The sequence below is a fragment of the Eschscholzia californica genome, unplaced genomic scaffold, assembly GCF_041429995.1.
Source record: "Eschscholzia californica isolate CP2 unplaced genomic scaffold, dmEscCali1.0.p SCAF_2, whole genome shotgun sequence".
NCBI lineage: Eukaryota > Viridiplantae > Streptophyta > Magnoliopsida > Ranunculales > Papaveraceae > Eschscholzia > Eschscholzia californica.
The window spans coordinates 31,528,255-31,546,873 of NW_028238309.1; the positions used below are offsets into that span (position 1 = coordinate 31,528,255).

General features: G+C 40.1%; 1 protein-coding gene and 1 long non-coding RNA gene across 2 annotated transcripts; both read left to right on the plus strand.

The window, feature by feature from the left end:
• Nucleotides 1-1,113: 1,113 nt before the first annotated feature.
• Nucleotides 1,114-4,413, plus strand: LOC147557406 (uncharacterized). The gene is made up of 3 exons (XR_015235220.1): nt 1,114-1,224; nt 1,306-1,385; nt 4,225-4,413. It is a non-coding gene; the product is annotated as an uncharacterized LOC147557406 (long non-coding RNA).
• Nucleotides 4,414-10,246: 5,833 nt separating this feature from the next.
• Nucleotides 10,247-11,119, plus strand: LOC147557407 (uncharacterized). The gene has a single exon (XM_086658849.1). It carries the CDS (start codon nt 10,247-10,249, stop codon nt 11,117-11,119), a length of 873 nt encoding a protein of 290 aa, XP_086514975.1.
• Nucleotides 11,120-18,619: the final 7,500 nt, after the last annotated feature.

Consider the following 18,619-nt stretch of genomic DNA (forward strand, 5'->3'; position numbering starts at 1 on the left):
TATCCCCAAACTTAATCCGAACATTATCCTCAATGTTCTGAAAACTATACAAAAATAACAAGATGAGGGAAATATATTACCATATTCAGAAGCCCTATGCATGGTTTGCCTCCCAGAAAGCGCTAAGTTTAACGTCTTCAGCTAGACAAAACAGATGACTCGACAAAATAGAAAGAATTATACCTACTGGATTACGGATATGTGAGTAACTGTAAACCAATAGTCGAAACATCTGTGGGTCCACCCAAAATACAAAGATTTTAGTAAACGATAGTCTCACATTTTTGTGAATTGCCGATAGTGCATGTGAGACTATCAGAGAAGAAGGGCAATCCCCAAACTTAGTGGATGCACGGTCCACTAAGTACTTATAAACACTAGGACCAACGACTAGAAAGTTATCAAAATGATCGACATAACTGTGAAGGGCCAATATATCAGTCGAAGGTAAAAAGTCATCTGCAAGCTTAGTGGATAAAATATCCACTATCTCCATAGACGTTCTCGAGGAGACGTCTGAAGTGTCTCAAAAGGGATCAACAACTGAGTCAAGGTCCATGGTTTCCTTAGGTAAACAGTCTGACAAACTATCCAACATGTCTCTAACATCATCAATGTCCTCAAAGACATCTGCGACCTCGCAGTCATTCATAATATCATGCCTTCACTACAAAAATGCGGCTTATTGGCGACGGCCTGTGCCGATGACATATAAAAATAACGACGACCATAAGTCTATAACCGACTAATAAATCAAAAACCCGTCGGCATAGGTGATCATTGTCGACGGTTGTCTAATAAAACTGTCGCACCTAACACCACGGTGGCCTCCATTCGATTCCTTTCACCGACGGCACGACCGACGACCTAAGAAACCGTCGGTGGTAGGACTTTGGCGACGGTGTTACTTGGAACGGCCGGTAAATAAATGGCGCGAATTTTCGCCATGGTGGGAAAATTTCCCATGATGGTGGGAAAAAGTTCTGGAAATTCATTTGCCGAAGGAAAAGAGTTTTCTCACCGTCGGCGGTGGAAATGGTTTGACGGAAATATTTTCCGCGAAACTCTTTGCCTACGGATTTTTTTTAAAGGCCGTCGGCCCATACCCATTTCATGCCCTAGCCCGTTAACCTCCCTTCCTTCTTCCTTCACTACTCACGAATCTTTCTTTTCCCCTTTTATGCCCTAGCTAACCAGTAATGGCGATTCTTCATTAAACACAAGGTATGAAGGCTTAATTTATCAACTCCATTATCAACTCATTTACCATCATCGAAATTCTTTGAAGTTGTTCCTCTTTCTCAGTACTCCATTAGAAGAAGACGAAGAAGGGTCAGCGTCATCTCTGCTGTTGTTTCTCTCCATTAGAAGAACTCGAAACTCAGGTTCTCCCCTCTCTCTCTCTCATCTTTCATACCATTTCTAATATAACAGTAAACATTTTCTAACCATTAGAATGGTATTTAAAGATACAGCTAGGGTTCCTCCATTCTAACTCAGCACTTGTATTTATCAATTATCTTAGTTTTCTGGCTCAATCTGGTTAGGGTTATATAATATATGGATACACATACCTTCTGTTTACTAATTTCTTATTAAGTAATTTCTCTTTCTTGGAATTGATACTAGTACAACCAAGAAACCCAATCTGGACAATAACCACAAGGGTTTATTTTGATTCTCCTATTTAATCTTACTCTGGGAAATACATTACCTGGTTAAATGATGATATTGTTTTATTAGATCCTTCATAGGAATCCAAAATTTGAGATTTCATCATCTGTCAAATTGGTTATGGTTATTTCAGAAAAAACTGTTGTTACTTGTTTGATTTAGATGGAAAAATAATTGTTTAGTTGAGAAAAAATTAGGGTTCTTATTAGTGAAGTTGTTGTACTGGATGAGATTGATATGATCTTCAAATCCCATAACGAAATTAACATGGATTATTATAAAGTTTGCAACTTTATCTTCAAAAGAGTAGCTTACCTTGTTTTCTACTCATTATTGCCTATTTACTTGTCAAATACTCACACTAGTGTTTGTTTTTTTACTTCATTTGTTTAGTTCAGCCTTCATGAAATCTTCACTTGTCAAATAAAAGTAGGTGTTAATCTTGCAATGATTTTCATGGGGCATGTAGAAGATGATATGGGTGCTTGTTTTTTCAAGTTATGTTTTTCTTTTTTCTTTCGTACACTTTGAAGATTGAAAATGCATGTCATTTTGTTGTCTGAAATTGTGAGGATATATGAGTGTGGGTAGGCCAATTGATGAAATTTGTTTTTGAGACTGTATTTGGTGCGTGTGAGCCTTCTCTTGCTACTATGGACTAAACATAGCGACTCACTTGGAAGCATCTACTTCCCCTTCTTTTTTTTTTCTTTTGTTTGTTTGTTGTTGTTGTTGTGTATAGTTAGTTTATCAAAAAGGGGTTTCTTTCTTCCCTTTTTTCGTTCATTTCTTTGACTCTTCGACTTAGTAGTTCATGAAAAATCATTTTTTTTCAGCTGGAAAGATTTTTCTGTGTTTGTGCCTCCAGTCATTTACTTAGTACAGATTTTTATTTTGAATTTCATTTTAGTGTTTAATTGAGTGAAAACTTTGAAGGATACTGAAAGTAGTAGAAAAGATATTTTTAGTACCATTTGTTGGATTAAGGCTTGGCGTCACCATTATACATATGTTTGACCCAATTTCTCATAATCCAAAAATCATGGAACCTTTTGGTATTTCTGAGTATAAAGGGTATACTAAAATCATCATTAACTCTAAAAATCATAGAACTTTTTTGAACTTTTCAGTTTTTTCAGAGAGAATAGAAGTTATATAAAAATGTCAACGACATTTATTATATATAATGACCATTTAGTAGAGGACATTTAAAGGAGGTTGTATGAGTGGTTTGTGAGGGTAAGATAGGTTAGGGTTGATATTTGAAGATGGTGAATCAGATGGTCATGATTTAGAGATATATAAAACGGATAACCGTGATAATGGGTGGGTGAACAAATTATGTTTTTATTAGGGAGGTAAGAGATCTAACCGTCAAGATTTATTGTCAAACTGAACAAACGGCTAGATTTTTCTTTGGCTTGTTCCAGTCAGCACAAAACTTTGCGTTTTATATAATAGATATTGACTCCTTCGTGTACCCGTACTCGTAATCTGTCTATTTTATGTATTTTATGGTGATGTGTGTACATCGTGGATGAACAACGAGATGACCCATGAGAGTGCACTAGTTTGTTATCCAAGCAGTTAACTAGCATTTGTAATGATGGTATTAAATAATAAACTCCAAGTAAATAGATGCTAACAAAATCATAGACGGGACCAGAGTTATTGGATTCTTCTATCTCTTAGGTTCAAAATTTAGATTTCTTAAAACAATATAGCAGAGATGATTCTTTCGTATTTTTTAGAGTATGCTAATAAAAATATTTAGCTATATACAACCAACTTACCTACACTGAATTTACGTCGATCTTTTGTTAAGGACCGATAACAATAACTTGAATTTGTCTTAATGTTTCTTTCGTATATCATTTTTTGAACTCCAATGCTCCTTGTAAGTAGTAAAATTCTATAAGCAATTGACCATGAATATGTCATTTGAGTTTTGTGCTACAAATTTGATAGATCTAAATCAACTATCCTCTTTCCTTTCCAGAACCAATTACTCCTAATCTAGCAAGATAATTGAGTTAAGAAGCCTAGATCTCAAGAGACTGCGCCTTAGAAAAAGCATGGACGAGAGTCCGACCAAGTCTCTTAATTGTTGTATTTTACTTCCTTCATCTGTGTTTATTTTGAAAGTGCTATAAGTATTGTAGATATGTAAATCAGTATACAAGTTTCATTGTCTTTTGAATTCAACTGAGACGCAACCGGCAGCCTCTGTTGTTTGCAAATGAAGAGCTTCATTGCGAACCTTGACCTCTTCAGTTTTAAAATGATATAAGCGTACACTTAGCATTATCCGATGATATACAACCAACTTATATACACTTTTTGGGTCGATAAATCCCGAAAAGACGGAACTTGAAGTTGTTTCTCTGAAATGGTGTATTCTAGATTTCTGTACTTAAAACTCTTATTGTTTCTCTCTTTGGATTTGTCAAATAGCTACAGTTACGTTCTTAATTATTCTATTGACTTGGAATCAAATTCAATTTTAAGCCATTCGATACTAAGATATGTGTTGTTTCTTTTTCTTTGTAGGGATTGAAATCAATGACGAAGAGTATAAATTTTGAAGAACGGAGTTTTGTTAATATGAACGCTTTATGAATGATTTTTATGTTGATTATATCTAGTTTATAAATAGTTGAACTTCATACATTTACCTTTAGGTTGACGGTTTTATGTAATTTACGAATAGTTGAACTTTATAAATTTACTTTAGGTTAATTTGTTATGAATTTGTTTTCAATTTATGTTTATCAAGTAATTGTTCATTATGTTGCTGCAGTTTATGGATCACATACTGCAGCAACGGGTGACGAAAATCGATTTTTAAAAACAGTTAAGAAGACTATTGCCGACGGTAAAACTGTCGTCGACAAAATTGATAGCGACGGCTAAGAGGCGTCGGCAGAATAAGGGCAACTATAAGGCGTCGGCAGAATAAGGGAAACACCGTTGGCAATAAAAATTAGTTACGAATCCACATAGATTACGCCGACGGTAGGGAGAAGTTATGATCCCGTCGGTAATATCGAGACCGACATCCTTTATGCCGTTCGGCAGAGTCGTCGACAGTAATATTGCCTACCCCTTTAAAGCCGATGCCCTTGTTCCGACGGCACAAATTACTGCCGACGGTAATTCCTATGTTAACGACAATCTTTCTCCGTCGGCAGTAACTTTCATTTTTGTAGTGCTTCCTAGCTTTTTATCTAAGACTGACTCCTTACAAGTATCAAATGTCGGAAAGTTCAAAATCGTGTCATCCCCAAACTTGCTCGTAGAGCCATCATCCTGAACATCAACGTCTAATGTAGTCCTATCATGGTGTGACGACACGGGTGGAGGAAAAGAGACAACAAGGTCATCAGACCGTTCAGGCTCTAAGGTATTATCAGTAAATTCATCGGTATTTAACTTAGTACTAGGGTTAGACTTATTAACCTCGTCATCGTACCTAGTACCCTCCTGAGTTTGGGGTGGTGAAACCCCTTCCTCATCGGCGAATAACTGTGACTTAAGCATCTTTACCTGATGTCTTAAAGACTCAATCTCCTGCTCCGTTTGAGTCGTAAATTGTGACATCATCTCAATAAGACGACTCTCGAACTCTGTTCCGTTAGAGAAATAAATTTCTCTCTCTCTCCACGTAAAGCTCTGATACCAGTTTGTTGTGCCCAATCGGGGTTTAATGTGAACAATACGAGTAATCCAAGACAAGCAATAGGAATATTAAAGAACAATCAAGAACAGAACACAGAGATTTACGTGGTTCGGTTGGTGAGACCTACACCACGGCGACAACGACGCGATGATTTCCACTATGATAAGCAAACAAGTTTACACAAGAGATTCGTGAGATTGTGTCTTACTGATATCTCCTTAGGGTTTAGTTTATATAGCCACTAAACCCTAAACCCACCGCCTCACTGACTCTCTCTCTACAACCGACATTGTACACGAATAAACACTAATCACCGACATAAACCTAGCTTCGCATTCCAGCTCTGTCTCGGAGTCCAGCTTTGCCTCAGAGCACTGCTTCGCATACCAGCTCTGTCTCAGTAATCAGCTCTGCTAATGGGTCCAAGCTTCGGTAGGTTATACCGGGTTCGATATCAATCCATATTCGAGTCACTTCTAACAGATACAGTAGAAACCTACCAAGTGAGAGTGCTTCAGAAGTTGAAGATATGAACGTCATGACTCTCATTTAACAAATTAGAGAGATTCCTCAAAATATGAGTATTCACTCATCTTATGTAAGGAATGTCGAGCCTTGGTCCCGTCAAACGCCGCGCTGTAAAATGAGGTTATAAAAACGGAGGTCAGGTGAAACAGGTTAGACATGAAGCTGGGTGGGAGTACAAGAATGGAATATGTCTTCCTAACGAAAGTTAGGATAAAGTATCTCTAAGCCACTTGAGGAGTGACAACTGAAATGCATGGTCGTGCTCAAATAAATTTAAGATTTAATTATTTGTTTTGACAGTTTGTCCTCCCGATCAAGAAAGTCTGATAAGTAAGACGCATCAAATGAGATATGAAAAGATATGGGAATCGAGCATTGCACTTGTTCTAAGTATAAGTGGGAGACTGAAGGATATATGTCCTTAAGGTCTGAAGGTATATCCTTCCGAAGGAATGTCCTCCGACCAAGATGGCAATGCGTACGATTTGGCTCATAGGATAATGATGACCTTATTTGGAAGATCAATTAATCTGGTTCAATTAGGAGTCGTAATGCTTATCTAGAAGCCGCTTACAATTGTTGGATCACTTCGGTTATCCGCGACTAACATAGACCGGATCCTACAACGGGTTACACATAAGAATGGTAACTTGAACAACGAGAATAGACTGATGGAACTAGCATAAAGATGGATATGATCCACTCTGATAGTGCTTAAAAGATAGAAAAGAATTGGGCTCGAAAGGGAAACCCGAAAAGGAGCAAAACCCACTATTTGGGCCAACTAGGGAGATCCCTGGCGGGCCAAAAGAGTGAAGTGGGCCGGCCAAAACCAAGCCCATAAAGGTCTTGTGTGGCCGGCCACATCAAGGGGAAACCCTAATTAGGATTTGATCTGAATAGAGAATCCCAGTTAGATAAAACTCTAACTGATGCTTATCTTTTCTGAAGGGACTTTTAGGATTCCTCATTTGAGTAAAACTCTACTAAGGTAATGCATATATAAGGACCAACTTAGAGTTCAGAAAAGGTGTGGAATTTTCTTAGAATAAGATTTTAGAGAAAAGGTTCCCATTCTACCTATCAAGTCTAGAAGAAGGTGTTCTTCATCTCAACCTTCAAGAAGGACCTAGCTGACTGAAAGGAGGGAGGTCAGGTTATACATTCGGTGTCTCAAGTAGAGGAGCTACACTTAAAGCTCTTTATCTTCCGAATACTGGTCGTAAATTAGTTCGTGGGAAAGAGAATAAGGTATTCTTCTTCCCTTCTAATTCATTGTTGGTTCATGTATGTGATCCTAGATAACTTAGTGTTAAACATTAGATGTTTGAGATTCCGCTACAAACACTACTTAGATGATTAGGGTAGTCTTAGGGACATGTAATTCCCAACAATCACTTCTTCTACTAATTTCATCTTCTCATCTTCACTTCCTCTTGACCAAGACCACTGATGGAGATGAAGATGGAAATCACTCTCGGAGCTTTCAAAATTGACTGTTGTCTCCCCACCCTCATAAAAAAATTCAGACCAGCAGGTTGTTCTTATTGAGGTTAGTGTTTCATTTTGTTTACATTTTCAATTTGGGTTTGTTATCTTCTTCTATTTTGTTAACCTAACATATCAGGTATACCTTCAGAAAAATATTTTTTGATTTTATAGGTTTTACCTTCTGAAAACATACTCCAAGCTCAGATTGTGGTTAAAGAACAACTTAGGGTTTCAATTTGGGGTTATGGACTAATCGACTTAGGACTTCAAAATTGAACCACTTCCGAAAGGTATGCTTTTCTCCCCAACTTATTTTGAAACAAATCGATTTAGGGTTTCTATGTTGACCAAAACCCACACCAAGGCCCTCAGCGCTAGAGTGCCCATTAAGACGTCAAGACCAGCGCAACACTCTCGGGCCCAGCCCAGAAGTTTCTTAATGGGCCATCGTCGACTAGACCCTAAAACTCGTGTCAAGCCCAACCACGTGCAAAGAATTTCCACGTGCACAAAACTCCACACGCCCGAATCTCCACACATCTTGCGCTTGACACTTCTAGATCTCCACGAACCACGTGTAAAAGATCACTTAACGAAGAGATCCTCTACATGTCACATATGCCCATAATGACATAGATCTCAGACTTGGTCAATGTAACTCCAGAGACAATTACCCCCCCCCCCCCCCCCATGGATGACATGCATAACATGGTCACGCCTCACATAAATATAAGACTATGTACATGCACACTCAGAGTAATTACCAGAGCGCATGCACAACCGTTGTGCATGTACATCTCGTGTACGCGTCACCACATCCTAGGTATCTTGCCACAAATTTATTCCGTAAAGGTCAGCCTCTACTCCTCCCAACGGATCATTCCTCGCACCTATATAAAGAGGATCACTTCCACTTCACAAATCATCGAAAGCAGAACAAAGCAACACGACTTCTTCTTCTCCACTCGCTCTCTGTTCTTTGATTGTTCTTGAGACGTTGGTATACGAGTTACCTGGTTCTTAAACGCTTTATCTCCTTTACTTGACACATTCATCTTGCTCTGATCGTCGACACTACTAGACGCTTCGAGGGTGTTATAGATTCTTTCTTGCTCGACGCTGCTGGTAACATCTACTCTCACACTTGTGATCACTTCAGCCCCGTAGTCAAGAGCTCCGGCAATTTTACGAGCCTAACCACTCTCCGATTACACGTCAACGGTTACGTCCTTATGCATTTCGTTTATTATTCATTGTAATACTTTGCTGACTTGACCGTCGGAGGGCCCTTGGCAGGCACCATCCTGGTGTCCCCCCAAGTCTTCATTGGTTTGTTCGTGTCTGTTCACCTTCTTTTGCAGGTTTCTTCCACACGATGTTGGTGTCCATCAATCAAGAACTCGACGTTTTGAATTCCAGAAGACGTTTCCGCTTTTGACCTTCTTACTTCCGACCTGTAGACTTCTCACCGTCTACAATTTGGCGCCCACCGTGGGGTCGAAGCAACTAACAACGGAGATTATCAACCAAATGGAAGAGAACATGACATCTGCTTCACTCGACATTTCTGCTCAACTTACTGTACTTAATGCCCAAATGCGTGAGAACGCTGAACGTGTCAAGGCGTTAGAAGAAAAGAATTAACTGGTCAGAGCACCAAACTTTCTATGACGACTCCAAGGGGTTCCAGAATTCGCACCTCCACAGATGCTAGACCATCTTCTGCAAGTACATGAGGAGCAGGCCCTTCTAGTCAAGAAATTCCTGTAACAGTTGGAGGACCAACTTCGATTCCTGACACTACTCCTATCACGCCATTACGTGTCTTCCCACACACGCATCAAGCTCTTCCAACAACTGCCCCATTTACTCTTCTCTCCCATATACTTTACTTAATATGTATCCCACGACAAATGTATCAACTCAGGTTAATGCGTCTACTGATTCGCTTCCGTTTACATTTACAGCTACTCCTCTAGAACAGCTAATAGCGAAAAAGTTGGCGGAAATGGAAGAGTTGATTACACGTATTCCAGGAATGCCTACTCCTTTCAAGAAGAGCCTTCTCTATAACTACGTCGACTCCCCCTTTGTAGACGATATTGCACTAGTGGAGACTCCAAAGAAATTCTCCTTTCCTCACATGAAGATGTATGACGGTAGTTCTGACTCAGATGATCACATCACATCCTACAAGTAGAGAATGTTCACAGCAGCTATTCCCAGAGATCAGCGTGAAGCGTGGATGTGCAAAAGTTTTGGGTCCAGTCTGACCGGTCCTGCCTTACAGTGGTACATGAACCTCCAAAATAATTCAATTGCACCATTTGCTCAACTAATAGACACCTTCGTCGAACAGTTCGCCAGCAGCAAAAAGTTAGAAAAACTTTTTGGTGACTTGTATCGGGTTCACCAACGAAGAAGAGAACCACTACGAGACTATGTGGGTAGATTTAACAGAGAGAAGGTATTCATTCCTTACTGTAACCAGGAAACTGCTGTAGACGCTTTCGGAAAAGGTCTCTTACCAGATGGAGAGCTTTACAAAGAACTTACAAATTTAATTGCACCACTATGGATGACATGTTAGCAAGAGAATGGGTGGAGATTCGTTGGGAAGAAGATGAAGCCCACCGGAATAGGTCATACTCATGTGAAGATAGAAATAGAGACAAGCGCTCTAGACACTCTGACAGGATAAACGACCGTTGACATGCAGAACCGTATCAAACGTCTAGAGAACCTTTGCCCCGGGATAATAAGAGACCCCTATACACCTCTTTTGGACGACCAAGTAAAAGAACTCAGACGCTTGTTCGCTCAAAGATTCCAGAATACAATCTCAACATTGAACCGGTCGAAGTAGTTGCTATAATGACAGGAATGGGCAATATAGTCAGATGGCCCGCAAAGACAAAAATTCCTAGTGACAAGAGAGACAATACCAAGTGGTGTGAATTCCACGCTGATCATGGACACACGACCGCTGATTGTATAGCCCTTCGGCTAGAAGTAGTAGAACTACTGAAGAGAGGTCACCTTACTCACCTACTGACAAATAAAGGGAAGAACATTATGGCCCAACGAGATGTTCATAAAAAAGAACCCAAGCAACCAATTCCAACGAAGACATTTTTGGTTATCACAGGAGGATCAGAAGTAAGCGAAGTCAGCCATTCAGCCGCCAAAAGAAGCGCACGTGTAGCAGCCAATCCAGATGCTCACTCATCTAAAACATCTTCACCTGTCTTCACTAATCAAGTTCTTAGCTTCCCAGACAGTGAAGCATCAGGGCTCGTCAACCGTCATCAGGACGCTCTCGTTATCCCACTTACTATTTTTAATGTTCTTGTTAAAAGAATACTTGTTGATAATGGGTTATCTACTAACGTTTTGTTTTTACATGTATTGCGAGGAATGGGACTTGAGGAAACGAGTATCTGTCGCCGACCTACCATTCTCATTGGCTTCAGTGGCGAGCAAAAGTACACGTTCGGCGAACTCTCCTTACCCGTTTTTACAGGAGGAAACAACCTAAGTACAACTTTTGTGGTAGTTGATAGTCTTTCTGCCTACAACATAATTCTCGGGAGACCTTGGATCCACCACATGAGAGCAGTCCCGTCAACCTTTCACCAGGTCATAAGGTTTCCTACTCCGTGGGGAGTACGTGAGGTCAGAGGTAAACAGAGCACGTCACAGAACTGCTACAAGAACACCTTAAAGACACCTAAAGCTCCCTTATAGCAATTACAGACATAACGACTACCCCACAGTGATCCAGACAAACTGACTATGGAGGAGTTGGATGAAGTTCAAATTCACCCAGAACTACTAGATCATAAAGTACAAGTTGACTCAAGGATAAATCCCACACTTCGAGAAAAGCTGGTGGAATTTGTAGCCAATCACTATGACTGCTTCGCATGGTCACATGCTGACATGACAGGTATTGATCCTCAAATCATAGTTCACAAATTACAGGTCGACCCAAGTTTCTCTCCTGTCAAGCAAAAAAGGAAGAAGTTTGCTCTAGACAGAAACAAAGTTATCAATGAAGAAGTTCAGAAGCTGATCGACATCGGGTCAGTACGCGAAGTCAACTATCCTGACTGGCTCGCTAATGTAGTGGTGGTAAAAAAGAAGAACGGTGAGTGGAGAGTCTGCATCGATTTCATCGACCTCAACAAGGCGTGTCCGAAACATTCTTTTCCATTACCACATATTGACATGTTGGTCGACGCTACCTCTAGCCATGAACTTTTGAGTTTTATGGACGCCTTCTCCGTATACAACCAAATCTTGATGCATCCTGAAGATCAAGAGAAGATGGCCTTTGTGACAGAACGTGGCATCTTCTGCTATAAGGTGGTGCCCTTTGGGTTAAAAAACGCAGGAGCCACTTACCAGAGACTTGTCAACAGAATGTTTGCTGAAATACTAGGTGATACCATGGATGTATATATTGACGACATGTTAGTTAAGTCTTTGGAGGCTGAACAACATTTGGATCACCTTCGCCAGGCCTTCGACGTCCTCAAAAGGTACAACATGAAACTTAATCCTACTAAATGTTCGTTTGGTGTTTCCTCAAGAAAGTTCTTAGGTTACATGGTGACCCAAAGAGGAATCGAAGCCAATCCAGAACAAATACAAGCAGTCATGAACATACCATCTCCTACTTGCATAAAATACGTGCAGAAGCTAGCAGGAAGGGTTGCTGCACTTAGCAGATTTATATCAAAATCTTCTGAAAAGTTCTACCTTTTCTTCACTACTTTGCGCAAGTCGATGAAATTTGAATGGTCTCCAGCATGTGAAGAAGCACTTCAACAATTGAAAGTGCACCTGTCTACACAACCTTTACTCTCAAAGCCGAAAGAAGGTGAGAAACTTTATGTTTACTTGGCTGTTGCAGAGACGACAGTAAGCGCCGTGCTAGCACGAGAGGAAGATAAAAAACAACTTCCAGTATACCATGTGAGCAAGTCACTTCTAGACGCAGAAACGCGTTATAGCCAGTTAGAGAAGCTTTACACTTGCACTGGTCCACGCTGCTCGTAAGCTCACACCTTACTTCCAATGTCACTCAATGGTAGTTGTTACAGAATTCCCGCTGAAGAACATTCTCCATAAACCAGAACTCTCCGGACGCCTTACCAAATGGCCAGTAGAGTTAAGTGAGTATGACATCTCATACCAACCAAGGAACGCCATCAAGTCGCAGGTACTAGCTGATTTCCTTGTTGACTTTTCACCTAACATATCCGTGCAGGCAGAAAAAAATTGTTATGCTTAACCGACTAGAGCCAACAAAAATGGAACCTATCAGTAGATGGCTCAAGTAACATAAATGGCGTGGGATTGGGAATAACTCTGACTTCTCCAGAAGGAGACTTAATACAACGTGTTATTTGATGCGCATTCAAGGCAACAAACAATGAAGCTGAATACTGTTATAGAAATCGAGGTTAATGTGAACAACACGAGTAATCCAAGACAAGCAATAGGAATAGTAAAGAACAATCAAGAACAGAACACAGAGATTTACGTGGTTCGGTCGGTGAGACCTACTCCACGACGACAACGGCGCGATGATTTCCACTATGATAAGCAAACAAGTTTACACAAGAGATTTGTGAGATTGTGCTACTGATATCTCCTTAGGGTTTAGTTTATATAGCCACTAAACCCTAATCACACCGCCTCCCCGACGCTCTACAACCAACATTATACACAGATAAACACTAATCACCGACATAAGCCTAGCTTCCGCATTCCAGCTCTGTCTCGGAGTCCAGCTTGTGATGCACCCGAAAAGGTTGCACACCCAAGCGGAGGTATCAAGTAGTAATCGGTAAAACCGGAGTCGATCCAATGATAAGTTGGTAGTTTGGATAACGAAGGGTCCTATCCCTCGATTTAGATGTCAAATACTAACTTAGGTTAAAAAGGAAAGGAAATAAGATAAATAGGGGGTTTAGATTGAATGAGTAACAAACCAAGAAACACAAGCAAAACTAACTAAACAATATAAGTAAAACGGGCGAGAGAGATTCGAGAGAAGAGTCGGAGGAACAAGAGTCGGGAGACGGTAAGACTCGATTCGGGCAACAAATAAGCGAGAGAGGTGTCGATGTCCGGGAATCCATAATGATAAATCTATAACTATGTGTGGTTCGATCTAATGTTCCAAAGTATAATCGATATTCGACTCCTAAGGTGATGTCCATAAGCACTACGTATACGGAGATCATACTTAGTCAAACAAACGTCATAATCGGTTAACACCGAGTCAACGAAAGTGTTGTCTAGTCGCATAATATGTGAAGTGCATGACAACACACATGAAATTATGACTTAGACTACAATCGATATCGAATACTTCGTTTCGTTTATTAACTATGCGAAGTGCTTGACAAGACACATGAAAATACGATCTAAACGATAATCGAAATAAATGAACATCGATTTATAATCAAAACATCAAAACATCAAATCATATTAAACACAATCACGAATTCATCACATTTCATCTCATATAATCGACACACTAAAGTTAGCTAAACATGGTGATTGAATAAGAAATGGAAAGAAGATGATGAGAGAATACCCCTTTTTCGATGTGATTCGAGGCTAAGATCGTCGGACAATATGAGTCTTTAAGGTGCAGCCAATCTCCCCTTGGCAAATTCTGGGTTCCCCTTAGCGACCATCATCATCTTCTTCATTTTTACACAAACTCCATTAAAGCTAAACCCTAGCTTTCTCTCTCTAGCAATCTTCAACTAAAATCAAACCAAACCACATGGGGATCTAGCCAAGGATGAGGGGAACAAAAGCCCTAAAGTTTCCGGCCAAAAAGGTGGTCGGAAACCCTAGAAAGTTCTGGCCAAAGAAGAAGCTATGGTTCGGCCAAAAGACATGGAGATTCCGGCCAAGTAAGCTACTGTTGCGGCCGTCCCTAGCTTGTCCCAAGTTGTCGCGTGCCGGCAAAGTGCGTCCCGTGCATGAGGAGCTACAGCCCGTGTTATGTGAGCTATCCCGAGCAGCTCCAAGTTCGGCCAAACTCGTGTTGTTAGCGCCGGAGCTGCTGCTGTCCGTCTTGATCGCCTTTGGCCCGAGCCGGTACTTGCTGCTGCTGCTGCTGAAGCACCCCCGAGTTGTTGCTCGTGTTGCAGCCCGAGCAGCAGCTCGGCCGGCCAAAGCTAGGCCGGCCTGGTGTGCTGGCCGGCCTATGCTTTGGCCGAATCCTCCTTCTTCTTGCTCTCTTTTTCTCTCTCTCTCAAGCTTTCAAACTCAAAAAGCTTAGAGCTCAAGAACACCCAAAACCCTAGCCTCTTCTTTTCTCTCCTTTCCAAGATAGAAGATGATCATAGCTCCCTTTGACCCCTTTCTCTCACTTGTGTATACACAACCCTAGACTTAGTCAAACTTGACTAAGTCTTAGACCATTTTGACTTGGACCAAAGAGAGGGTGCTCATAAATTTCTCTTTATCTTGTTCTTCTTCTTTTCTTTTGTGGGCTTGATTTGGACTTGGGCTCTTCAGAAACAAGGAGGGTGCCTTCATACTTGATCTCTACAAATCTAATTTCAAGAGACGACTTTTGCTTCCATCCTCCATAATTTCTCCGTCCGAACTCCGATTCGACTTCCGTTTTCACCGTCGGACTCGTCATTGACTCCTCTTGTCATTTGATTTGCTTGAAATCTTTTTCTCTCGTTTTGCACACATGAAATGATAGTGACAATTCGCTCGCTTTATTCCGATTTACATGTTTATCTCCAAATATGATACCTAACAATAAAAACACATAAATAATTAGAAATAAAACCCGGAAAGAACTAACTCATCAAAGTTAAGTGACCTAAATGTGGCATTTTCACGCCACATCAACCTCCCCAAACTTAGAATTTGCTAGTCCTCGAGCAAACAAACAAAACACCACAATAAAGTAAACCTAGCTCACTTTCGGAGGACTCCCGGTTGCATTTAGCGTATGCAACAAGCCTTTAAACCCTTAGGTTACCCCTAAAGGACGAGTTTTGTCTCGTGAGGGTTTCCAGTGAATACACCCACAAAGTTCAAGATTCCAAGAGATAAGAGAGTTGAACTATCGATGCAAATAAGGTACGATCAACAAGTGAGAGACTTAAGTGTGTCAAACATATGAATCAAACCAATAAACACAAAAGCATGCTAAGAGTCTCCTCACTAATAGTTTTATACTTAAGTGCAAGTGTTCCATCATCATGAGCAGCATCTAAGTCTAAAGTAACAAAACTTTGTTTCCTATCATAACACATTTCGCCTCGACTTTGGCCTCACGGTCATACGCTCTTAAACATGAAATCACTCAAAATGGAATCTAATGGTTCACTCTCATGTGTGAGCATGGAATAAAGTAAACTTAACACATAAAAAAATTAAATGAGGATATCAAGTTATAAAACGAAATGATCTCTTTGGAATGGAAATAGCCACTAACGGAATGGGGAAGCTCACTCACTCTTCTCACCCACTTTACCCTCTAATAGTGCCTCCTAAAGGTAAACGAATACAAGTGATGGAATGGAATATGATGAAATCCCGAGAATGTCGACGCCTTCAATGATAAAAGAACACTCAACAACCTTTAAACTTAACTTCTTGCATTGAATACTTTATTATCATAACACTTGCACAAACACAAAATAACACATATAAACAAAATTTCTTTCTTTTTTCTTTTTTCTTTCCTTCCTTTTCTCTTTTTCTTTTTCTTTTTCCTTTCTTTTTCACTTTTTTTTTTTTAAATCACACATACCCAAACACCAAAACAAAAATACAACTAGTATTCCCAACAAATCACCTTTACTTTCACATTTTGCTTTCACATTCTTTCTTCTTTACTTTTCATGCCTTCATTCTCGGGAGTAGTATGATGAATGAATGGTGGAGTATCCTTTCCCCTAAAGTTGACACCATTATCGGGTTTCATGGACTACAAGAGTAAGGTTTTTTCGCTATCCTGATGTCACTCCTAGTGGCTAAGGAAGTTGAGCTCATGAGATCATCTAAGTTCTATTGAAAGTTGCGAAGTTGAGTAGCTCTTCATTCTACTCGGAGTTAGCGCGGAAGAGTACACTCAAAGGCAATAAAAAGGCTCAGATATCTCACATGGGTTTAAGTCTCCACTAATGACTATTCTAGGTCACTCAGAAGTGTTCCTTCTTCCTTAAGATGATACTCATATGATAAAACACCAACACCAAAGGACTCAACATTCATGAAAAGACTAAGAGCATGCATAAGATTTATCGAGAAAGACACACATGCATCAACATACTTAAGAATACCACTAGAATCAAACCAAATCTACCCAAAAATTTCAAATTTGGTCAATTTGTTGAACCCTCTTGCCTTTTGAAATCGAAGGTCATGATGTCATGCGACCAAAAGGTCGTATCCCCATCCCCAAACTTAAAACTAACATTGTCCTCAATGTTCTAAGCATATGTTCACTAAAATATAAGAGGTACAATAAGTTAAAGAGAAGAGTGGAAGGATATTACCATAGCCGAAGGAGATAAAAAGTGATACTACCAAGACTTACGTATTCGAGTTCCAAGTTGATGATAAGCCCATCGCCATCCCCAAACTTAGAACGAACCACGTCCCAAAAGTATACAAAGTGAGAAACGCTCCTAACATATCAATAAATAACATAAGAATGAAGCATAAGCATGACCAAATAAAAATGACCAGTCACGCAAGATCACTCGATTGCATCGAACCATGCAATTAGTCATTGATTCTCTTGCTTTCACAAGAGCACGAGTTAGGTCTCGTGGAGGGTTTCCGGAGATGATACCCACAAACATCAAACCCATCTCAATAGACCAACCAATCATATAACAAAAGACGAAATATTTGGGGGTCTACCCATACGAAAGTTTTAACTGGTAAGGACCGTCTCACAACAATGTAATGGTATGGGTTTATACGTGAGACGACAAAAAATAAGAGGTAATCCCCAAACTTGGATGACGACAAAGCAACAAAGTTTGACATAATAACAGGGAGGACATGCATTTCACTAAAAGGATCTACGTATGTATGAGATATTGGTTGAGATGTCGAACTACAACTTGAGGATTTGTCCATAAGGCTCGGGACTAAGTCAGAAGTTTCCTTAAGTGAAGGTTCAACCAATCGTTTATTCATTATTCTCGTCTCGATATCATACGTGTCCTTTGAGAAATCTATAGCTCCGCTCAAGAGGGCATCCACATCTAGTCCATCTTTATTAGCTACAAAGGTCTCAGGTAACAAACTTGTCATGTCGTTATGGTTCTCCTGAGCACTACTAATATTGTCTCTCTTAACTATCGATGTCAGCATATTCATATCATTGGTAGGGACAATTGTTGAGGGAAAGCAGAATGAGGTTTATCAACTAGTTCAGACTCAGATTTCGACTTTAAAACCTCGTTATGTCCATCTCCTCTCTCAGAATTTGTAAGATCCTCGGGTATGTCTACCTTCATAGGAGTATTCAAGTTAATCATTTCATCACTTCCAAGAATGGAGTTGGACTTAACATTAGCACTAGGTGTATTACCCTCACCTGTACCCTTGAGATCTGTTGAAGTTTGGGGTTGTGAAACCCTTTTCTCGATGTCTTTCAAATTTTCCTCCATCTCTTTAAGGGCGTACATGGTGTTTTGGCTAATCTGAGTTTCTGCCTCATAAAATGATTTCGAAACATCTTCAAGAGTCCTCTCATGATGAGATGCATAAGAACCAACTAAGGGCTCTTGAAGATTCTCATAATCATTGGTAAAGACATCACTCCTTGAACCTACGGGCTTCATATGAGTGTTTATGACATTTGTGCATCCTAGTGAGACATCTCGACAAAGAGAAATAGTAGGGCATTTACTCGCTAGGTGTTCTCGACTTGCACAAATGCTACAGACACTATCAATCGCTAAATCACCATCATGCATATCTATAAATTCTTTTCGAGCCATGTAGGCAATTTTATCTTCTACTTCCCCATCTCCTTTAAAAAACATATGCCTCCATTTGAGTAATGGGTTCCTTCAGCTATATCTCCGTCACTCTTAACGGGTGTGTCCCAATCTTGGGACTTCTCCGCCAAGAGGTCGAGATACTCCCAAGCCTCATTAGGACTTTTACTCATAAACTCTCCGTTGCACATCACTTCCACGAAGTGTTTCATGTTGGGGGTCAAGCCAT